We start from the raw sequence: 23,662 nt of genomic DNA, 5'->3' as shown, positions 1-23,662 counted from the left end.
TGGTCTCAAACTCCTGACCTCAGGTGATCCGCCCGCCTCGGCCTCCCAAAGTGCTGGGATTACAGGCGTGAGCCACCGAGCCCGGCCCTATTTATTTATTATTAGTATTTTTAGAAACAGGGTCTCACTCTGTTGCCCAGGCTGCAGTGCAGGGGTGCAATCATGGCTCGCTGTAGCCTCGACCTCCAGGGCTCAAGCGATCCTCCCGTTTCAGCCTCCCGAATAGCTGGAACTATGAGCACGCGCCATCACGCCCAGTTAATTTTTAAATTTTTTGTAGATAAGGGGGTCTCGCTATGTTGCCCAGGCTGGTCTCGAACTTCTGGCCTCCCAAAGTTCTGGGATTACAGGCATGAGCCACCGTACCGGCCCCTTTTCACTTTTTTTTTTTAATTCATTTTCTCATTTCAGTCGCTGGGGCCTACGACTGCATTCATCGACTATGACTCCCAAGTCCAGCCTTCCAGGCCATTTCAAGGTTCCCAGGTCTGGAGCGCGCCTTGCCTCATTAGAGGCGGGGCCTGGCTCGTTATGAGGCGGATCCCAGGCACTTCCGCCTTCCTATTGGCCCACCTCGCGTTGTGGGCCGGACCTATTACACCGGCTTTCTTGATTTGCTACCTCCCTGGCGCTCCCTGACCCGGACGCTTTCTGGGCCAATATGGCAGCGCCCAGCAACAAGACAGAGCTGGCCTGGAGTGCGCGGCTGGCCGCGTGAGTAGGTAGGTCGCGCGCGGGTAGGCGAACGCGAACTGCCGGGCTGCAGGCGGGCCCTTCAGGACCCGGCAGCGCGAGAGGGCAGCCCTGGAGGGACCCAGCTGCAGGGCCAGGGCGCCATGACCTTTCGTAGTGGGGGCGGGGACGCGCTGGGAAAGGCCGCCTGTCTTGTGCCAGCCGCCTCACGCCCCCAGTCTCCCATTTTGCAGATGACCTCGCGAGAGGTCACGCCGCCAGTCGGCAACCGGGCAGGAATTGGAATCCGCGTCTGCCTTTTTCCCCCAGGAGACCCAGAATCCTGGCAGCCGGTTTCAAAGCTGCTGTACGTACACCATACCTCGGGGTTCAGATTTATAGGTGTTTTGTTGAAATTGAGGCTTGTTTCCGTTTAGTTGATACTTGTTAGGTATCTGTCATATACCAGGCACTGTCCTGGGTGCTGGAGACACAGCAATGAGGAAGATAGATAAAAATCTCTCATCTCCTGGGGGAACCAGACTTTGAACAAATTAGAAATAAACGAAACAGGTGATTTCAGATACTGATAAGTTACTAAAAATGCGTTAATGGTGTCGGGAATTTCGCTTGAGCCCGGGAGTTTCGAGACCAGCCTTGGCAACATAGCAAGACTCTGTTCTCTACAAAAAATTATCTGGGCGTAGTGGTGCACGCCTGTAGTCCTAGCTACTCGGGAAGCTGAGGTGGGAGAATTGCTTGAGCCCAGGAGGTCGAGGCTGTAGTGAGCCGTGATTGTGCCACTGCACCCCAGCCTGGGCAACAGAGCAGGACCCTGTCTCAGAAACAAACAAACAAAAATTAATAGGGTGATGAGGGCTTTTAGAATGTGGGGAATGGGAGGTGGTCAAAGAAGACCTTTCATTGAAATGGCCAGAGACAGCTGTGGGCAGATCTGGAGGAAGAAAGCTCTAGACAGAGAGAAAAGCAAGTACAAAGGTTCTGAGATGGGATAAACTTAGTTTCTTTCAGAAACAGTGTAGCTGAAGCTGCCAGTGGTAGGGGTTGAGTTTAGAGGGGTAGACCCTGTCTGATTTTATTTATTTATTTTTATTTTTTAGAGACAGGATCTCACTTGTTCGTCAAGCCTGGAGTGCAGTGGTGCAATCATAGCTCGCTGCATCCTCAAACTCTATGGCTGAAGTGATTCTCCTTCCTCAGCTTTCCTAGTAGCTGGAACTACAGGTGCACACCACCAGGTCCAGCTAATTTTTTAAAATAATTTTTGTAAAGATCGTGTCCTGCTATATTGTCCAGGCTGGTCTTGAACTCCTGGGCTCAAGCGATCCTCCCCACTTGGACTTCCAAAGCACTAGGATTATAGGCATGAGCCACTGCTCCCTGGCTATTTATTTATTTTTAGAGACAGGGTCTCAGTATGTTGCCCAGGCTAGAGTGCAGTGGCTATTCACAAGTGCAGTCATGGTTCGCTGCAACCTCTAACTACTGACCTTAAAGGATCCTCCAGCCTCAGTCTCCTGAGTACCTGAGATGACAGGCATTCGCCACCATGCCTGGGTAATTCTTAATTTTTTTGTAGAGATGGGGTCTCGCTATGTTGCCCAGGCTGGTCTTGAATTCCTGGGCTTAAGTGATCCTCCTACCTTGGTCTCCCAAAGTGTTGGGATTACAGGCATGAGCCAGTGTGCCCAGTCCCTGATTTTAAGTGTGATATGCTGTTAGCGATTTTAGGCAGAAATCACTAATTTTAGTTAGTTTATTTATTTATTTATTTTGAGACGGAGTCTCGCTCTGTCACCCAGACTGGGGTGCAGTGGCACAATCTCGGCTCATTGCAACCTCCGCCTCCCAGTTTCAAGTGATTCTCCTGCCGCAGGCTCCCAAATAGCTGGGATTACAGGTGCCTGCCACCACACCTGGCTAATTTTTGTATTTTTAGTAGAGACGGGCTTTCACCATCTCGGCCAGGCTGGTCTTGAACTGACCTTGTGATCCACCTGCTTCAGCCTCCCAAAGTGCTGGGATTACAGGCGTGAGCCACAGCGCCTGGCCTAATTTTAGTTTAAAAGCTCCCTCTGGCTGGGTGTGGTGGCTCACACCTGTAATCCTAGCACTTTGGGAGGCCAAGATGGGTGGATTGCTTGAACTCAGGAGTTCGAGACCACCCTGAGCAACATGATGAAACCCCATCTCTGCTAAAATACAAAAAATTAGCTGGGTGTGGTGGCACACACCTGTAGTCCCAGCTACTTGGGAGGCTGAGACACGAGAACCAACTTGAACTGGGGAGGCAGAGGTTGCAGTGAGCTGAGATTGCGCCATTGCACTCCAGCCTGGGGAACAGAGTGAGACTCTGTCTCCAAAAAAAAAATTAAAAAGCTCCCTCTGGCCATAGTGGGGAGAACTGACTAGAGGCAGGAAGGGCAAAAGTGGGAGGCTTGATAGGTATCCAAGTCATAGATTGAGGTGGTGGCTTCAGATAGAAAGAGATGCATTTGGGATGGATTTGGAAGTAGTCACCCAGACTAGTTGATGGATTGAATGGGAGAGTGAGGAACATAGTGGACTCAGAAGTGTCTCCTAGGTTTGTAGCCTGAATGGCTAGTAGTAGTAGTGCGATTGCATAGGATGGAGAGGATCAAGTTTAAGCAAGGATATCAGTTTGGAGCAAATTATGTTTGAGATGGCTGGGTATATGTCAAAGTGGCAGTTAGGTATAAAGGCTGGGGCCCAGGGATTGAGGTGAACATTGGGGAGCCATCAGCACACAGATCGCCACTTCTCAAACTTTAATGCTCACAGGAGATACCAGGGACTCGTTAAAATGCAGATTTGGGCCTGGCGTGGTGGCTCACGCCTGTAATCCCAGCACTTTGGGAGGCCAAGGCGGGTGGATCACGAGGTCAGGAGTTCAAGACCAGTCTGGCCAAGATGGTGAAACCCTGTCTCTACTAAGAATGCAAAAATTATCCGGGCATGATGGCATGTGCCTGTAATCTCAGCTACTCGGGAAGCTGAGGTAGGAGAATTGCTTGAACCCAGGATATGGAGGTTGCAGTGAGCCAAGATCGTGCCACTGCACTCCAGCCTGGGCGACAGAGCAAGACTCCATCTGGACAAAAAAAAAAAATGCAGATTCCAGTTCAGTGGGTCTGGGATAGGGCCGAGATTTTGCTTTTTTTTTTGAGACGGAGTTTCGCTCTTGTTGCCCAGGCTGGAGTGCAATGGTGTGCTCTTGGCTCACCACAAGCTCTGCCTCCCAGGTTCAAGCAGTTCTCCTGCCTCAGCCTCCCAAGTAGCTGGAATTACAGGCATACGACACCCAGCTAATTTTTTTTTTTTTTTTTTTTTAGTACAGGCAGGGTTTCTCCATGTTGGTCAGGCTGGTCCCGAACTCCTGACCTCAGGTGATCAGCCCGCCTGGACCTCCCAAAGTGCTGGGATTACACGCATGAGTCGCCATGCCCGACCAAATTTTGCTATTCTAATAAACTTCCGAATGTCACTGACGCTGCCAGTCCCTAGAACACACTTTAAGCAGCTGTGGTTTTTTTGTTTTTGTTTTTGTTTTTTTGTTTTGAGTCAGGGTCTTGCTGTGTTGCTCAGGCTGGAGTGTGTGGCGTGAACTTGGTTTACTGTAGCTTGGACCTCCCAGGCTCATGTGGTCCTCCCACCTCAGCCTCCCGAGGAATGAGAACACAGACAGGTGTATGCTACCATGCCTGGTTAATTTTTAAATTTTTTTATAGAGACAGTGTCTGGCTATGTTGTCAGGGCTGGTATTGGACTCCTGGGCTCAACCAGTCCTCCCACCTTGGCCTCCCAAAGTGCTAGGATTACAGGCATGAGCCACCGAGCCTGGCCCTGAAAATTTAAATTAAGGTCTTAATCCTAGGTGCATATGAAAGTCATTGCAGTGCTTTTTATTTTTATTTTTATTTATTTATTTTTTTTGAGACAAAGTCGCACTCTGTTGCCCAGGCCGGAGTGCAGTGGTGCGATCTCGGCTCACTGCAACCTCCGTCTCCCGGGTCCAAGTGATTCTCCTGCCTCAGCCTCCCTAGTAGCTGGGATTATAGGCACCCACCACCAGGTCCCGCTAATTTTTGTATTTTTGGTAGAGACGGGGTTTCACCATCTTGGCGAAGCTGGTCTTGAACTCCTGACCTCGTGATCCACCCGCCTTGGACTCCCAAAGTGCTGGGATTACAGGCATGAGCCACTGTGCCTGGCCAGAGTGCTTTTTATTTTTTATTTTTGAGATAGGGTCTCACTCTGTCACCCAAGCCAGAGTGTGGTAGCACAATCATAGCTCATATAACTTTGAACTGCTGGGCTCAAGTGATCGTCCCATCTCAGCTTCCTGAATAGCTGGGACTACAAATGAGTGTCACCACACCCAGCTGGTATTTTATTTTATTTTATTTTATTTATTTATTTTTTTTGCTGGTCTTGATCTCCCGGGCTCAAGTGATCCTCCCATTCTGACCTCCCAAAGTGGATAAGAAGCATGAGCCGCTGTGCCCAGCCTTCAGTAGGGTGCTCTATTTATTTATTTATTTTTGAGACAGAGTCTCGCTCTGTCACCCATACTGGAGTGCGGTGGCGCAATCTCGGCTGACTGCAAACTCCACCTTCTGGGTTCAAGCGATTCTCCTGCCTCAGCCTCCCGAGTAACTGGGACTACAGGCGCCTGCCACCACGCCCAGCTAATTTTTGTACTTTTAGTAGAGACAGGATTTCACAATGTTGGCCAGGATAGTCTCGATCTCTTGACCTCGTGATCTGCCCACCTCGGCCTCCCAAAGTGCTGGGGTTACAGGTGTGAGCCACCGTGCCAGGCTACATATAACTTTTGACTCCCCTGAAATCCAGCCAGGTGCAGTGGCTCACATCTGTAATTCCAGCACTTCGGGAGGCCAAGGGGGGAGGATTGCTTGAGCCCAGGAGTTTGAGATCAGCCTAGAAAATAGAGGGAAACCCAGCCTCTATAAAAATTTTAAAAATTAGTTGAGTGTGGTGGCACACACCTGTAATCCCAGCTACTCAGGAGGCAGTGGTGGGAGGATTGCTTGAGTTGGGAGGTCAAGTCTGCAGTGAGCCATGATCATACCACTGTACTCCAGCCTGGGCAACAGAGTGATATCCTGTCTCAAAACAAAAAATCTTAACTACTGATAGCCCACTGTTGTCAGAGGCCTCAGAGATTACGTAAACAGTCAATTAACTTATTTTTTTTATGGAGCCAAAGATTTATGTCTTCATTTCTTGCATTTGAAGTACTCTTCAATGACATCCTTGGCCTGAGACTCCTTGCCATAGTCCTTAACTACTACACAACTGCAACCAACCACTTTACAGGGTTTCCCCTCTCTCAATTTTACAGAGCCCTACCCATTCCCCTAGTTTCTTGTTGTCATCAACCTTAATTAAGTTGATTTGGTGCTCAGCACAAAGGGACTCCACCAACTTGACATACATAGGCTCATCACAGTTGGATGCAAGCACACAAAGATGGGCTTGGTGCTTGTCTAAGGCTTTGACAGCTTCACAAATTCCACGTGCTAGGCCATTGTGGATGAGGGCGGTCTTCAGCACCTCTTGTAAAGCAGTATTAACGTCCATTACACCTCCAGCAGCAATGCCTCCCTCGGCCATGGCGGTGGGTTACGGGTGAAGCTGAATCTTGAACACACCCAAGCCTCCGCCTCCGCGCAACTTGGCAGTGGCAGGGAAAGAGTGATTAACGTACTTTTTTATGTTATGTATATATAATACTATAATCTTACAATAAGCTGGAGAAAAGAAAATGTTATTAAGAAAATTAGGAAAACACATTTAATTTACTATGTCACCCAGGCTGGAGTGCAGTGGCGCGATCTCAGCTCACTGCAAGCTCCGCCTCCCGGGTTCATGCCATTCTCCTGCCTCAGCCTCCCGAGTAGCTGGGACTACAGGTGCCTGCCACCATGCCCGGCTAATTTTTTTGTATTTTTAGTAGAGACGGGGTTTCACCATGTTAGCAGGATGGTCTCAATCTCCTGACCTCGTGATCCGCCCTCCTCGGCCTCCCATAGTCCTGGGATTACAGGCATGAGCCACCGTGCCCGACCTTTTTTCTTTGTACTAGCCTCTCAGTGTTTAAAGTTGTAACTTTTATTTAATTAAATTCAATTAATTAATTTTTTCGAGACAGAGTCTCACTGGGTCACCCAGGCTGGAGTGCAGTGGCGCGATCTCAGCTTACTGTAACACCGCCTCCCAGGTGCAAGCGATTCTCCCACCTCAGCCTCCTGAGTAGCTGGGATTACAGGCACGAACCACCATGCCTGGCTAATTTTTTTTTTTTTTTTTTTTTTTTTACTGGGGCATTCCTGAGTTTATGTGGGGCACACCTGGGCGAGGGCCCTACCCCTAGAAGAAGGTGTTGGGCCTTTTGGTGGTGAAGCGTGGCTTGTGCTGATGGCGCAGGACCCGGTGGGGCAGCGGGAACTTGATCTTGGAGTCTTGGAACTGCTTGATGGCCAGCCGGCGGGACTTGCTGGTTGCTATCTCCTCCACCTTCATGATCTGGATAGAATGGGTCCAGGCAGGGTACCGGGCGCCCATGTCTCGGTAGCACTGGGTGACAGTGCCCGTGGTGGTCAGGTCCCGATATTCCTGGTACATGTTGTGGGTGCCGCTCCAGGAGTTCATAGCGCAGCCAGATGCCGAAGTTCTTCACCTGCAGGGGGTACTTCTCAAACACCTGCCCACAGTTTACAGTCTCCCCTGAAGACTTCATCTTCTTTAGCTGAGATACAAAGTACCAGAAATGGGACTTGGCGACGACATGATCAGGTGCAAAGATCCGCATGTGGTAAAGGGGCGGTGTGTGGCATTTGGGAGTGGGCAGGCAGCGACCCACCACCTTGTACTCTTGTAGTGTGCCCGAGGCCTTCATGGCATCCTCTCCACACTTGCCGCCACCTGCAAAAGGAGCCTGGCTAATTTTTGTATTTTTAGTAGAGATGGGGTTTTGCCACGTTGGTTGGTTGGTCTTGAACTCTTGACCTCAAGTGATTCTCCTGCCTGGCCTCCCAAAGTGCTGGGATTATAGGCGTGAGCCACCACACCTGGTCTTATTTTTATTTTTCAGACAGTCTTGCTCTTTCGCCCAGGCTGGAGTGCAGTGGCACGATCTTGGCTCACTGCAGCCTCTGCCTCCTGGGTTCAAGCAATTCTCCTGCCTCAGCCTCCTGAGTAGCTGGGGACTGTAGGAGCATGCCCCCAAGCCCGGCTAATTTTTGTTTTTTTTTGTTTTTTTTGTTTTTTTAGTAGAGATGGGGTCTCTCCCATGTTGGCCAGGCGGCTCTCGAACTCCTGGCCTCAGGTGATCTGCCTGCTTCGACCTCCCAAAGTGCTGTGATTACAGGCGTGAGCCACCACGTGCAGCCATAACTTTTACTGGAAAAAAAAAAAAAATCCACGTATAAATGGACTCATGCTGTTCAAACCTTTGTTGATGAAGGGTCAACTGTACATTGCCGATGGGAATGTGAAATGGTGCAGTCATCCCCAAAAACAGTCTGGCAGTTCCTGAAAATGCTAAACATGTAGTTACCATATGTCTCAGCAGTTCGACTCCTAAGTATATACCCAAGAGAAGTATAAACATATGTTCACATAAAACTTCTACACGAATGTTCATGGCAGTAGTAGTTATAACAGTCAAAAACATTTGGCAAACAACCCCAAATGTCCATCAATTGATGAATGCATAAATAAAATATGGTTATAGCCATACAAAACCTGGTTATAGTCCATTCCAAAAAGAATGGAATTGGCCGGGCATGATTGTAATCCTAGCAATTTGGGAGGCCAAGGTGGGTGGATCACCTGACGTCGGGAGTTCAAGACCAGCCTGGCCAACATGGAGAAACCCTATCTCTACTAAAAATACAAAAACTAGCTGGGGATGGTGGCGGGTGCCTGTAATCCCAGCTACTCGGGAGGCTGAGGCAGGAGAATCGCTTGAACCCGGGAGGCAGAGGTTGCGGTGAGCCAAGATTGTGCCATTGCACTCCCGCCTGGGCAACAAGAATGAAACTCCATCTCAAAAAAAAAAAAAAGGCCGGGCGCAGTGGCTCACGACTATAATCCCAGCACTTTGGGAGGCCGAGGCAGGCGGATCACAAGGTAAGGAGTTTGAGACCAGCTTGGCAACGTGGCGAAACCCCATCTCTACAAAAAAATCTATAAATTAGCTGGATGCAGTGGCATACATGTATAGACCCATCTACTCAGGAGGCTGAGGCAGGAGAATCATGAGCCCGGGAAGCAGAGGTTTCAGTGAGCTGAGATTGTGCCACTGCACTCCAGCCTGGGAAACAAAGCAAGATCCTGTCTAAAAATAAAAATAATAAAAATTTAAAAAAAAATCTATGCATGAACCTTGAAAACATGTCAATGGGCCAGGTGCGGTGGCTCACGCCTGTAATCCCAGCACTTGGGGAGGCTGAGGCAGGCGGATCACTTGAGGTCAGGAGTTCAAGACCAGCCTGGCCAACATGATAAAACCCCGTCTCCACTAAAAATACAAAAATTAGCCGGGTGTGGTGGCATGTACCTGTAATCCCAGCTACTCAGGATGCTGAGGCATGGGAATCGCTTGAACCCGGGAGGTGGAGGTTGCAGTGAGCCGAGATTGCGCCACTGCACTCCAGCATGGGTGACAGAGCGAGACTGCAGCCCAAAAAAAAAAAAAAAAAAAAGAAAACATGTCAAGTGAAGGAAACCAGTCATAAAAGAGCACTTGTGATTCCATTTGTATGAAATGCCCCGGCATAGGGAGTTCTATAGAGACAGTGGATGAGTGGTTTCCTGGAGTTGGGAGTGAAGGGAAATTGAATGCTAATGGGTAGAGGGTTTCTTTCTTTTTTTTTCTTCTTTTTTTTTTTTCTGGAGATGGAGTTTTGCTGTTGTTCCCCAGGCTGGGGTGTAATGGCGTCATCTTGGCTCACTGCAACCTCTGCCTCCTGGGTTCAAGCAATTCTCCTACCTCAGCCTTCCCAGTAGCTGGAATTACAGGTGTGCGCCACCATGCTCGGATAATTTTTTGTATTTTTAGTAGCGATGGGGTTTCTCCACGTTGGTCAGGCTGGTCTCGAACTCCCGACTTCCGCCTGCCTCAGCCTCCCAAAATGTTGGGATTACAGGCGTGAGCCACCGCACCTGGCCGGGTACAGGGATTCTTGTTGGAGTAACACAAATTTTGTAAAATTAGATTGTAGTGGCTAGGAGTGGTGGCTCACACCCGTGATCCCAGCACTTTTGGAGACAGAGATGGGAGGATCACTTGAAGCCAGGAGTTCAAGACCAGCCTGGGCAACACAGCAAGACCCTGGGTCTCTGCAAACTATTTTCAAATTAGCTGGGCATGGTGGCATGCGTCTGTAGTCCCAGCTTCTCGACGCTCTGGGGCTGGAGGATCACGTGGGCCCAGGAGTTGGAGGCTGCATTGAGCTATGATCACGCCCCTGGGGCAGCAGGATTGGGGTGCTGTTCCAGGAACAAAGTCTTTGAGTCATCAGCCCATTTCTTGGGTAAGGTAAACACTGGGGCTGGTGAGTTAGCCACATAATCTGGAGTGTGCCCTCGACCCTGCGGGGCCCTTGCGTCTGTTAGTGTCTGTAAGGTGCCAGGCTAATGCTGAATCTTCTTTTGGGCCAGGTGATTGTCTGACAAGCAGAGGCATGAGCTGGGTCCAGGCCACCCTACTGGCCCGAGGCCTCTGTAGGGCCTGGGGAGGCAGCTGCGGGGCCGCCCTCACAGGAACCTCCATCTCTCAGGTAAGCAGCAGCCAGGCAGTCTTTTGGGTAGAGGGAGGTAAGCTTGGGATTTGCTCCCAAACCCTTCAGAGTCCACTCTGTGAAGCCAGTTCTGGTGAGTCTAGGCTGGCCTATCAGTGCTGAGGTCCCATTAAAAGTCCTTAGTTTATGTATATATGTATGTTTATGTGTTTGTTTTTTGAGACAGTGTCTTACTCTGTCACCAAGGCTGGAGTACAGTAGTGTGATTACAGCTCACTGTAGTCTTGACCTCCCAGGTTCAAGCAATCCTCCCGCCTCATCCTCCCAAGTAGCCAGGACTACAGGCACATACTACCACGCCCAGCTAATTTTTGTATTTTTTTTGTAGAGATGGGATTTCACCATGTTGGGCAGGCTGGTCTTGAACTCTGGGCTCAAGTGATCCAGCTGCATCAGCGTCCCAAAGTGCTGGGGTTACAGGCGTGAGCCACCGTGCCTGGCCAAAAGTCCATAATTTATTTATTTTTTTGAAACAAGGTCTTGCTCTATCACCCAGGCTGGAGTACAGTGGTGGAATCAGGGCTCACTGCAGCCTCAAACTCCTGGGCTCAAATGAGCCTCCCACCTCAGCCCCCTGAGTAGCTGGGACCACAGATTTGAGCCACCATGCCCAGCTAATTTTTTTTTTTTAGATGGAATTTTGCTCTTGTCGCCAAAGCTGGCGTGCAGTGGCGTGGTCTTGGCTCACTGCAACCTCTGCCTCCTGGGTTCAAGCGATTCTCCTGCCTCAGCCTCCCGAGTAGCTGTGATTACAAGCACACGTCACCACGCCCAGCTAATTTTTGTAATTTTAGTAGAGACGGGGTTTTGCCATGTTGGCCAGGCTGGTCTCGAACTCCTGACCGCAGGTGATTCACCCGCCTTGGCCTCCCAAAGTGCTGGGATTACAGGCGTAAGCCACCGCACTCGGACGCTAATTTTTTTTTTTTTTTAAGTATGTGGTCTTGTTGTGTTGCCCAGACTGGTCTTGAACCTCTGGGCCCTCAGTCCTTGCACTTTGGCCTCCCAAAGTGCTAGGATTACAGGTGTGAGCCACTGTGCCTGGACCCTAATTTAAGAGATGCTAGTGCCCACGTGGGTGAGGGAATTGACTTTGAAAATAAGGATGTATGAGCTCGGTGGATTTGTGTGGTGACTGTGAGCAGCTCCTCCTGCATCTACTTGTGAAGATGGGGCAGAAAATTGAATTTCCTTCCCATACCCGTAGTGACCAGATGGCGAAAGCAGACTGACAGCCATAGATAGCAATAACGATGATGGTGGGAGTATTGATAGTTCCCGTATCGAGCACTTACTCTGTGCCCGGGCCCGTGCTATGCATTTCATTTACATTACCTCCTTTGCAGTGTTTCCCCCTCGTTAGGCATTTTAGAGCTTCCTTTCTGATTTTTACCCCAAAGTGGTATAATACTACACCACCTATAGTATTAATTGACTGAAATTTCAGTTGTTTTTTGTTTTTTGAGATGGAGTCTCCCTCTGTCACCCAGGCTGGAGTGCAGTGGCGTGATCTCAGCTCATTGCAACCTCTGCCTCCTGGGTTTAAGTGATTTTCCTGCCTCAGCCTCCTGAGTAGCTGGGATTACAGGTGTGCGGCACCACACCTGGCTAATTTTTGCATTTTTGGTAGAGATGGGGTTTCACCATGTTGGCCAGGCTGGTCTCAAACTCCTGACCTCAAGTGATCCACCGCCTCTCAAAAGTGCTGGGATTACAGGCACGAGCCACTGCGCCCAACCTGAAATTTTACTGTAAATGAATGCCTTTTTTTTTTTTTTTTTTTAACATTGCCTTATCAAAGAACGATATGGGATGGCTGTGGGGACCCCAGAGTAGGAGGACTGAGGGCATTGACTCCATTCTCAGCTCTGATGCTTTGCAGCTGTGTAACACTGTGCATCCCACTTCATCTTCCTGAGCCTTGGTTTCTCTCATCTGTAAAATGAGCGCAGTAAGAGTACCCCCCACCTAGGGCCTCACATTTATAAAGTGCTCAACTGTGTCTACAGTGGAAGAATATTTGGTAAGTATTGTCTCTTTCTTTTGAGACAGGGTCTCGCTCTGTTGCCCAGGCTGGAGTGCAGTGGCGTGATCTTGGCTCACTGCAACCTCGACTCGCCAGTCTCAATTGATCTGCCTACTTCAGCCTCCTGAGTAGCTGGGACTACATACATTCACCACCATGCCCGGCTAATTTTTGTATTTTTTTGTAGACATGAGGTTTCAGCAGGTTGCCCAGGCTGGTCTCGAACTCCTGACCTCAGGTGATCTGCCTGCCTCAGCCTCCCAAAGTGCTAGGATTACAGGTGTGAGCCACCGAGCCTGGACTAATATTGGCTCTTACTTGTTAGCGTTGTGTGTGTGTGTGTGTGTGTGTGTGTGTGTGTTACACACACACACATTCATTTATTTTTTAGAGATAAGGTTTTACTCTCTCGTTCAGGCTGGAGTGCAGTGACACAATCGTAGCTCACTGCAGCCTGGAACTCCTGGGCTTAAGCAATCCTCCCGCTTCAGCCTCCTGAGTAGCTGGGACTACAGGTATACACCACCACGCCCAGCTTATTTTTTTATTTTTTCATAGAGAGATGTAGTCTCACTGTGTTGCCCAGGCTGCAATGTGGTGGTGCAATCAAAGCACAGTACAGCCTTGATAACTAGCTGTATATTTTTAAGATGCCTTATATGTAACCCTTCTAATTTAAAAATTCAATTTAAAATAAGAAATTTGTTACTGTGTCATCTATAACCGAGTTTGGCTACTCCGGAGGCTGAGGTGGGAGGATCCCTTGAGCCCAGGAGTTCTGGGCTGTTGTGCACTATGCTGATGGAGTGTCCTGCACTAAGTTTTGCCTGAATATTGTGACCTCCTGGGACTTAGGGGACCACCAGGTTGCCTAAGGAAGTGTGAACTGACCCAGGTTGGAAACAGCAGGTCAAAACTCCTGTGCTGACCAGTTGGCTCATGCCTGTGAATAACCACTGCACTCCCGCCTGGGCAACATAGCTAGACTCCATCTCTTAAAGGGTCCCAGCACTTTGGGAGGCCGCGATGGGTGGATCACCTTAGGTCAGGAATTCGAGACCATCCTGGCCAACATGGTGAAACCCCGTCTCTACTAAAAACACAAAAATTAGGCCGGGCACGGTGGCTCACATCTGTAATCCCAGCACTTTGGGAGGCTGAGGTGGGCGGATCACAAGGTCAGGAGTTCAAGACCAGCCTGGCCAACATGGTGAAACCCTGTCTCTACTAAAAATACAAAAATTAACTGGGCATGGTGGCATGTGCCTGTAATCCCAGCTACTTGGGAGGCTGAGGCAGAAGAATTGCTTGAACCAGGGAGTCAGAGGTTATAGTGAGCTGAGATCGTGCGACTGCACTCCAGCCTGGTGACAGAGCAAGACTCCGTTTCAGGAAAAACAAACAAAACACAAAAATTAGCTGGGCATGGTGGCAGGCGCCTGTAATCCTAGCTACTTGGGAGGCTGAGGCAGGAGAATCGCTTGAACCCAGAAGGCAAAGGTTGCAGTGAGCTGAGATGATGCCATTGCACTCCAGCCTGGGCAACAAGTGAAACTCTGTCTCAAGAAAAAAAGTAAAAGAAAGAAGGGGCTGGGTACGGTGGCTCATCCTGTAATCTCAAGACTTAAGGAGGCTAGGCTGGGCGCGGTGGCTCATGCCTGTAATTCCAGCACTTTGGGAGGCCAAGGCGGGCGGATCACGAGGTCAGGAGATCAAGACCATCCTGACTAACACAGTGAAACCCCATCTCTACTAAAAATCCAAAAAATTAGCTGGGCGTGGTGGCAGGCACCTGTAGTCCCAGCTACTCAGGAGGCTGAGGCAGGAGAATGGCGTGAACCCAGGAGGTGGAGCTTGCAGTGAGCCGAGATCGCGCCACTGCACTCCAGCCTGGGTGACAAAGTGAGACTCTGTCTCAAAAAAAAAAAAAGACTTGGGGAGGCTGAGGCAGGTGGATCACTTGAGGCCTGGAGTTTGAGACCAGCCTGGCCAACATGATGAAACCCCATCTTTACTAAAAATACAAAAATTAGCAGGGCGTGGTGGAGCACGTCTGTAGTCCAGCTTACTTGGGAGGCTGAGGCATGAGAACACTTGAGCATGGGAGGCAGAGGTTGCAGTGGGCTGAGGTCACGCCACTGCGCTGCAGCATGGGTGATAGAATGAGACTCTGTCTAAAAAAAAAAAAAAAAAAAAATTAAAAGCAAAAAGGGCCACCAGGCACAGTGGCTCATGTCTGTAATCCCAACACTTTGGGAGGTGGAGATGGGATGATCTCTTGAAGCCAGGTGTTCAAGACCAGCCTGGGCAAAATAGTGCAACTCCCGTCTCTGCTGAAAATTTAAAAATTAGCCAGGTGCGGTGGTGTACACCTGTAGTTCCAGCTGCTGGACAGGCTGAGGAGGAGAACTGCTTGAGCCCAGGAGTTGAAAGCTGCAGTAAGTCATAGTAGCACCACTACATTCCAGCCTAGGCCACAGAGCCAGACCCTGTCTCAAAAAAAAAAAAAAAAAAAAACAGGGCATGTGTGTGTCATCACTGTGAATATTACCAAGTTGCCTCCGTGGCAGTTTTTACCAGCTCCCCGTAGCCATGGCTAACAGTGCCTGTTTCCTCCCTACTGTGCCAGCATTGTGTTTTATCGCACTTTGTAATGGCCTCGAATCTTGGGTTTGTAACCACAGTTCCATACCTCCAAGTCCTCAGGGAGGCCACTGGGACCTCTCTGAGGAAAGAGCCAGCCTGGCGGCCCCCCATAGACACTGGGAGGTGCCAGATTCCAGCAGTTCTCCTCCCTCCCCAGGTCCCTCGCCAGCTCCCTCGGGGCCTCCACTGCAGCGCAGCCGCCCATAGCTCTGAACGGTCCCTGGTTCCCAGCCCACTGGAACCCCGGCAGAGGCCCACCAAGGCTCTGGTGCCCTTTGAGGACCTGTTTGGGCAGGCGCCTAGTGGGGAACGGGACAAGGCGAGCTTCCTGCAGGTGGTGCAGAGATTTGAGGAGCACAGCGTGCGTAAGCGGGGCCACGTTGACTTCATCTACCTGGCCCTGCGCAAGATGCAGGAGTATGGTGTCGAGCGGGACCTGGCTGTGTACAACCACCTGCTCAACATCTTCCCCAAGGAGGTCTTCCGGCCTCGCAACATCATCCAGCGCATCTTCGTCCACTACCCTCGGCAGCAGGAGTGTGGGATTGCTGTCCTGGAGCAGATGGAGAACCACGGTGAGGCCAGGAGGCTGGCGCAGGGTGGGGAGTGGGCTACACTGATAGCTGGCAGCACCTCTCCTGGGTCTCAGCCCCTCCTTCCTCCATGGTTCCGTCTCTGTCTCTCTTGCTCTTCTCCCTCTCCCAGTCCCTCTTTTCATCACTCATCTCTCTCTCTTGCCTTCCTCTGACCTCCCCTCCCCTCCCCACTCCCTCCCTCTCTCTCCTCCCCTCTCCTCTCCTCTCCTCTCCTCCCTGCCTCTCTCTCTCCCTCCCTCCCTTCCTCTCTTTCTCTCTTTCTTTTAGAAATAGGGTCTCGCTATGTTGCCCAGGCTGGTCTCAAACTCCTGGGCTCAAGTGATCCTCTCCCCTTGGTCTCCCAATGTGCTGGGATTACAGGCATGAGCCTTTTTCTTTCTAATTCTCTCTGATTCTTTTCTCCCTGTCTGTGATCAATTCCCTGACTTCAATGTTTTCTTTTCTCCTCTTCCCTTCCCTCCTTCCCCCTCCACCTCTGAGGTTCTGCCTGCATCTGCCCAGCACAGGTGTGATGCCCAACAAGGAGACGGAGTTCCTGCTGATTCAGATATTTGGACGCAAAAGCTACCCCATGCTCAAGTTGGTGCGCCTGAAGCTGTGGTTCCCTCGATTCATGAACATCAACCCCTTCTCAGTGCCCCGGGACCTGCCCCAGGACCCTGTGGAGCTGGCCATGTTTGGCCTGCGGCACATGGAGCCTGACCTTAGTGCCAGGGTCACCATCTACCAGGTATCTGCCCTTGTCCACAGTCTCAGCTGCCACCCCAGGCCAGGCTCCCACCATTCCTCCCCTGGGCTCCCCTTCTCTCACTCTAGTGATTGTGGTGAATCAAGTTCTTTTTTGAGACAGGGTCTTGCTCTGTTGCCCAGGCTGGAGTGCAGTGGCACTATCTCGGCTCGCTGTAGCCTCTGCCTCCCAGGCTCAAGCGATCTTTCCACCTCAGCCTCCTGAGTAGCTGGGACTCCAGTCACATACCACTATGCCTGGCTAATTAAAAAAACTGGTTTTTTTTACAGAGACAGGGTCTCACTATATTGCCCAGGCTGGCCTTGAAGTCCTGGGCTCAAGCAATCCTCCTGCCTTGGCCTCCCAAAGTGCTGGGATTACAGGCATGAGGCACTGTGCCTGGCCATGAATTAAGTTCTGATTCTCCGGCTGAGTCCCCTGGTAGGTTCCCATGGTCCTTACTGCTAGCACAGCTTGAGTGACCTCTGTTTCAGTCCGTTCAGGCTGCTCTGACAAAATCTCTTAGCTTGGGTCATTTATGAACAACAAACATTTATTGCTCACAGTTCTAGAGGCTGGGAAGTCCAAGATCAAGGTGCCACCAGATCTAGGTCTGGTGAGGGTTTGCTCTCTGCTTCAAAGATGACACCTTCTTGCTGTGTCCTCACATAAGGGGCAAACAAGCCCCTCAGACCTCTTTATATTTTTTTTGAGACAAGGTCTGGCTCTGTTGCCCAGGCTGGAGCGCAGTGGCACTATCTTGGCTCCCTGCAAATTCCACCTCCCGGGCTGAAGCCATCCTTTTACCTCAGCCTCCCGAGTAGCTGGGACTACAGTCATACACCACCACGCCCGGCTAATTTTTGTATTTCTTGTAGAGATGGGGTTCCACCATGTTGCCCAGGCTGGTCTCAAACTCGTGAGCTCAAGTGATCCACCCACCTTAGCCTCCCATAGTACTGGGATTGCAAGCATGAGCCACCACGCCTGGCCCCCTCAGACCTTTGTTTTTTTTTTTTTTTTTTTTGAGATGGAGTCTCGCTCTGTCGCCAGGCTGGAGTGCTGTGGCGCCATCTTGGCTCACTGCAACTCTGACTCCCGGGTTCAAGCAGTTCTCCTGCCTCAGCCTCCCGAGTAGCTGGGATTACAGGCATGCACCACCAGGCCCAGCTAAGTTTTGTATTTTTAGTAGAGACGAGGTTTCACCATGGTGGCCAGGCTGGTCTTGATCTCCTGACCTCATGACCCGCCCACCTCGGCCTCCCAAAGTGCTGGGCTTACACGTGTGAGCCACTGTGCCCGGCCCAGACCTTTTGTATAAGGGGACTAATCTCATTCATGAAGGCAGAGCCCTTATGATCTAAGTGCCTCTCCTCTCAAAGGCCTGACCTCTTAATCCTATTGCATTGGAGATAGATTGCAACATATGAATTTCAGGGGGCCATAAACATTCAGACCATAACACCCTCCCATCCTTCTCCCAACACTTCCTACATTTTAGGCATCTTCCTTATTTTCTGTGCCAATTCTCACCACAGGCCTTTGCGTTCTCTGTTCCTTCTGCCAGGAACACTGTTCCCCATGGACTTCATGTTATTCCGGTCTCAGCTCCACTGTTCCTAATCAGGATGCCCTTCCTGACCTCCCTGGCCAAGGCACCACCCCTTCACCGTGCTTGGCTGGGTTCCTCATTCACCATGACTCAGTCTCCCTCCTGTCTCCCAAGGCTGAGCACAGGATTTGGTACAAAGCTGACACTTGGCAGTGGTTTGTTGAATGACTGAGTGGAATAACACCCTCATCTCAGTGTCCTGGGAGCCCCCACTCATGCCAGATCACACAAGGGATCCAAAGAGAGCCCCTCACAGCATTTGTCATGTGGTCCTGGACGGATAACAGTTTCCTTAAGAGCCAGTGGTCCTGAGATGGAGAAGCCCAGGGTGCTGTGGGAGCCGAGTGGGCAGGTGGGGCTTCCTGGGGGAGGTAAGGAGAGCAGAGGACACTGGGCAGAGGAAGCAGTGTGTACCAGGAAATGCAGTGCAGTGAGTGGGGGCACCTGATTAAAGAGCTTGATCTCAAACCTCTTGGTTGGTGGGGAGAGCTATGCCGGGGGTTGGGGGGCAGAGATTTAAGAAGAAGGAATGGGGTTGGAATCATGTTTCTGGAAGAATCTGCAATTGGAAACGCGTCTCCTGGCGGCCGTGTGGATGCTGTTGGATGGGGAGAGGGGCTAGGGGACCAGGGTTGTGGGTCCAGGTGAGAGACGCCTTGAGACCAGCAGAAGAATGTAGGGGGAAGGGTTGTTTTTAGTTCATTTCTTCATTTTGCAAAGCAATGCACTAAAAAGCCAAACAGCATGTAAAAGCACACGGTGACGAGTCCTCTGCTTCTACCCAGGCCCTATGCGCCGCCCCGCTGCCGCCCATCTCCTTCCCCAGAGGTGACTATTTCCATGTCTCCTTCCAGAGAGGTTCTATATATTTGCAAGCAGATCTCTCTCTCTCTCTTTTTTTTTTTTTTTTTTGGGGCATCTGTATCCTTTGTATTTAAATATCCTTCTCCCCCATCTTATGGAGTAAAATACAGCCAGGCACAGTGGCTCATGCCTTTAATCCCAGCACTTTGGGAGGCTGAGGCAGATGGATTGCTTGAGCCCAGGAGTTCGAGACCAGCCTGGGCAACATGGCAAGACCCCGTCTCTACCAAAAAAATATGAAAATTAGCTGGGAGTGGTGGTGCACACCTGTAGCCCCAGCTACTCGGGAGGCTGAGGCAGGAGGATGGCTTGAACTCAGGAAGTCAAGTCTGTAGTAAGCCGTGATCATTACCACTGCACACCAGACTGGGTGACAGAGCAAGATCCTGTCTGTTTAAAAAAAGAAGTTCTTTGGCCAGGCGTGGTGGCTCACGCCTGTAATCCCAGCACTTTGGAAGGCCGAGGCAGGCAGATCACCTGAGGTTGAGAGTTCGACACCAGCCTGACCAACATGGAGAAACCTCGTCTCTACTAAAAATACAAAAAGAATTATCCAGGCATGGTGGCGCATGCCTGTAATCCTAGCTACTTGTGAGGGTGAGGCAGTAGAATCACTTGAACCCGGGAGGTGGAGGTTGCAGTGAGCCGAGATTGCACCATTGCACTCCAGCCTGGGCAACAAGAGCGAAACTCCATCTCAAAAAAAAAAAAAGTTTCTTTAGTAGCAGGGCATTATATACATGTACCTTGCCTTTTGCAAATTTCACTTAATACAACTAGAAGTCACTGATCCATCTCAAATTTTTGTTTGTTTTTTTGAGACACAGCCTTGCTCTGTCGCCCATGCTGGAGTGCAGTGGCACAATCTCGGCTCACTACAACCTCCTCCTCCCAGGTTCAAGCAATTCTTGTGCCTCAGCCTCCCACGTAGCAGGGACTACAGGCATGTGCCACCACGCCCAGCTAATTTTTGTATTTCTAGTAGAGATGGGGTTTTACCATGTTGGCCAGGCTGGTCTTGAACTCCTGGCCTCAAGTGATCCACCACCCTCGGCCTCCCAAAGTGCTGGGATTACAGGCATGAGCCACCGTACCTGGCCTGCTCATCTCAATTTTTTTTTAACTTGAAAGGATGAATGATATATGTTCTAATAGCTGTCCACTGTTTTGGTTCAAAAGCAAGTGCATTTTGTTTAAAAAAAAAAAATTGTCAGCAGGGTGCAGTGGCTTATGCCTGTAATCCCAACGCTTTGGGAGGCTGAGGCAGGCGGATCACCTGAGGTCGGGAGTTTGAGACCAGCCTGACCAACATGGAGAAACCCCATCTCTACTAAAAATACAATTAGCCGGACGTGGTGGTGCATGCCTGTAATCCCAGCTACTCGGGAGGCTGAGGCAGGAGAATCACTTGAACCCAGGAGGTGGAGGTTGTGGTGAGCCGAGATCAAGCCCCATTGCACTCCAGCCTAGGCAACAAGAGCGAAACTCTGTTCCAAAAAAAAAAAAAAAAAAATTGTCTAGTGTTTTTGAATTATGTTCAAGGTATAAAATTTTAAAAGATATAAAAGGTATTCCTTCCCACCCTGTCCTCCACAGAGGTGAAAGCTATCATTTGCTTCTAGTGTCTCCTTCCTGGGATATTCTGTATATGTGAAGTTATTTTTCTTTTTTTAATTCACAAGCACTGAGCACTTATTATTTCCCAGGGACTGTTCTACATATTTTACAACCACCCAAAGTTAGGTTCATGCCCATAATCCTAGTGCTTTGGGAGGCCAAGGCAGGCAGATCACCTGAGGCCAGGAGTTTGAGACCAGCCAGGCCAACATAGCAAAACCCTATCTTTACTAAAAATACAAAAAAATTAGCCGGGCATGGTGGCAGGCGCCTGTAGTCCCAGCTACTCGGGAGGCTGATGCAGGAGAATCGCTTGAACCCAGGAGGCGGAGGCTATAGTGAGCCGAGATCATGCCATTGCACTCCAGCCTGGGCAACAAGAACAAAACTCCATTTCAAAAATTAAAAAAATGAAATTAGCCAGGCATAGTGGTGTGCACCTATAGACCCAGCTACTTGGGAGACTGAGGTGGGAAGATCACTTGAGCCCAGGAGTTCAAGGCTACAGTGAGCTATGATCATGCCACCATTCTCCAGCATGGATGACAGAGAGGGAGACCCCCATCCCGAAAAAAAAAAAAAATCGGAATTAAGTGCTGTTATCCCTATTGTGCATCTGGAGAAACTGAGGCACACAGGTACAGTGACTTGGCGAAGGTCACACAGCTTGTGACAGAGCCAGGATTTTGACACAGGTGGGCTGGTTCCAGGGTGGTTCCCTCAGGGTGAGCATCCTAAAGATTGGTGGTTATTGCCAAATGGGACAGAGGGAGGAGGGGACAGGTTGGAGGGCCGTGTACCAGATCCAGGAGAGGTGTCCTGAATTCACTGGTATCCCCCTTTCTGTTTCTGTGTCCCCAATTCCTCTGTAGGGGATTGGGGTTACAAGATTATATCCCTACTCTCCCTTGCAGGTTCCTTTGCCCAAAGACTCAACAGGTGCAGCAGATCCCCCCCAGCCCCACATCGTAGGTAAGTCCGCGAGCATGGGGGCAGCCACGTCTCTAACCTGACCCAGGCCCTGCCAGGTTCCCGCTGGGCCTAGGCTGGGCTCCCTGGGCCTCTGGGCCGAGTCCCTTGCAGGGCACAGGGCATGTATGTCTCCACACCAGGAATCCAGAGTCCTGATCAGCAGGCTGCCCTGGCCCGCCACAATCCAGCCCGGCCTGTCTTTGTTGAGGGCCCCTTCTCCCTGTGGCTCCGCAACAAGTGTGTGTATTACCACATCCTCAGAGCTGACTTGCTGCCCCCGGAGGAGAGGGTGAGGGCTTAAAGCAAAGCATGTGTCGGGGCTGGGGAGTGGGCTGGCACCACCCTGAGGGTGCATGGGAGAGGTTGGAGGAGGGAGACCGCGACAGCCCCGGCCTCTGACCCCACCTGCACTCCCCACCTTGGAGTAGGAAGTGGAAGAGACGCCGGAGGAGTGGAACCTCTACTACCCGATGCAGCTGGACCTGGAGTGTGTGAGGAGTGGCTGGGACAACTACGAGTTTGACATCGATGAAGGTAAAAACTGGGCCAGGTGCGATGGCTCATGTGTGCTTGTAATGCCAGCCCTCCAACAGGCTGAGGTGGGAGGATCACTTGAGCCCGGGAGTTGAGGTTGCAGTGAACTATTATAGAGCCACTGCACTCCAGCCTATGTGATAGACCCTGTGTCCAAAAAAAAAAAAGGCAAAAACCTGGACAGGCAGGACTTCCAAACATTCCAAACACCACCCAGGATGAGGGGCGGCCTCTGGGGTCAAGGGGTAGGCCCAGGCTGAGACGCAGTCCACTTATGTCCTCGTCCTCCGGCCACACACACTCATTTGCCCCAGGGGCTCCAGACCTGAGGTCACCCAGCCCTGTTGGCCCTTGTTCATTCCCTCCCTCCACACCTCTGTGCTGGCTACTGGGTGTCACCAGGACAAACCTAGTACCTCGAGTCAGCAAGGGAACAGGCAAATTACACTTTGGGGAGCTTAGGAGAGGAGCATGGCTTGAGTGGGGGGTCAGGAGGGCTTCCTGGCAGAATACAGAAGACCCAGGAGGCATCGCTCGGGTGAAGTGTGGAGTGGGCAGCCTAGGCAGCGGGGCTAGCTTGTGCAAAGGTTTGGAGGCACAAGAAAGTGGAAGGAAGCCAGGCGAAGTGGCTCATGCCTGTAATCCCAGCACTCTGGGAGGCTGAGGTGGGTGGATCATTTGAGGTCAGGAATTCGAGACCAGCCTGGCCAACATGGTGAAACCCCATCTCTACTAAAAATTTAAAAATTAGCCCGGCGTGGTGCTGTGCACCTGTAATCCCAGCTCCTCGGGAGGCCGAGGCAGGAGAATCACTTGAACCTGGGAGGCGGATGTTGCAGTGAGCCGAGATCTCGCCACTGCACTCCATCCTGGGTGACACAGCGAGACTCCGTCTCAAAAAAAAAAAATAAGTGGAAGGGAGTGTAAAATACCTCAAAAAGGTGTAGGCATGGGTTAGCCGCTGCAGCCCCCACTGTGCAAACCTTAAGGGTGCATGTCTTCCAACAGTGGAGGAAGGCCCTATCTTCGCCATGTGCATGGCGGGTGCCCACGACCAGGCGACGCTGGCTAAGTGGATCCAGGGCCTGCAGGACACCAACCCAACCCTGGCCCAGATCCCCGTGGTCTTCCGCCTGGCCAGGTCCACCGGGGAGCTGCAGACATCCTCTGCAGGGCTGGAGGAGCCGCCCCTGCCCGATGACCACCAGGAAGACGACGACAACCTGCAGCGACAGCAGCAGGGCCAGAGCTGAGTCTGAGCTGGCGCGAGGGCACGGGCTGTGGCCCGAGGAGGCGGTGGACTGAAGGCATGAGATGCCCTTTGAGTGTACAGCAAATCAATGTTTTCCTGCTTGGGGCGCTCTTCCCTCATCCCTAGCAGTATGGCATCCCCTCCCCAGGATCTCAGGCTGCCAGCGATGGGCAGGCGAGACCCCTCCAGCGTCTGCAGGCGCTTCTGGTTCTCCGAGTTTAAATAAAAAGGGGTGGGGGCGCTGTTGGTTACGCGCATGCGCAGTTTCCATT

At 51.0% G+C, this 23,662-nt stretch overlaps 1 protein-coding gene and 2 pseudogenes across 4 annotated transcripts; 1 reads left to right on the top strand and 2 right to left on the bottom strand.

Annotated features, from left to right (window-relative positions):
* The first annotated feature begins 411 nt into the window (after positions 1-411).
* ECSIT (ECSIT signaling integrator) lies at positions 412-23,647 on the top strand. 4 transcript variants are annotated; one of them, XM_063657865.1, is made up of 9 exons: positions 631-722; positions 927-1,039; positions 10,405-10,523; positions 15,374-15,791; positions 16,319-16,542; positions 21,547-21,604; positions 21,745-21,893; positions 22,033-22,138; positions 23,147-23,647. In XM_063657865.1, exons 3-9 carry the CDS (start codon positions 10,428-10,430, stop codon positions 23,389-23,391), a joined length of 1,296 nt encoding a protein of 431 aa, XP_063513935.1. In that variant the 5' UTR covers positions 631-722; positions 927-1,039; positions 10,405-10,427; the 3' UTR covers positions 23,392-23,647. The 4 variants fall into 4 exon arrangements, with proteins under 4 accessions (XP_054319994.1, XP_054319996.1, XP_063513935.1 ...); XM_054464019.2 differs by lacking the exon at positions 927-1,039 and having other exon boundaries at positions 412-722; XM_063657866.1 differs by lacking the exon at positions 927-1,039 and having other exon boundaries at positions 637-714.
* LOC129020119 (small ribosomal subunit protein eS12-like) lies at positions 5,955-6,411 on the bottom strand (annotated as a pseudogene).
* Positions 7,085-7,636, bottom strand: LOC129020118 (large ribosomal subunit protein eL20-like; annotated as a pseudogene).
* Positions 23,648-23,662: the final 15 nt, after the last annotated feature.

Source organism: Pongo pygmaeus, chromosome 20 (assembly GCF_028885625.2).
Source record: "Pongo pygmaeus isolate AG05252 chromosome 20, NHGRI_mPonPyg2-v2.0_pri, whole genome shotgun sequence".
In the NCBI taxonomy this organism is placed as follows: Eukaryota; Metazoa; Chordata; class Mammalia; order Primates; family Hominidae; genus Pongo; species Pongo pygmaeus.
This window is presented reverse-complemented; position numbering and strand designations above follow the sequence as displayed.

Bases quoted from the DNA above. Each gene is read 5' to 3' on its own strand.
- ECSIT (XM_054464019.2), top strand. From the start codon at position 10,428: ATGAGCTGGGTCCAGGCCACCCTACTGGCCCGAGGCCTCTGTAGGGCC. The intron at 10,524-15,373 runs GTAAGCAGCAGC...CTCCCTCCCCAG, and splicing joins CAGGAACCTCCATCTCTCAG to GTCCCTCGCCAGCTCCCTCG. The intron at 15,792-16,318 runs GTGAGGCCAGGA...TGCCCAGCACAG, and splicing joins GGAGCAGATGGAGAACCACG to GTGTGATGCCCAACAAGGAG.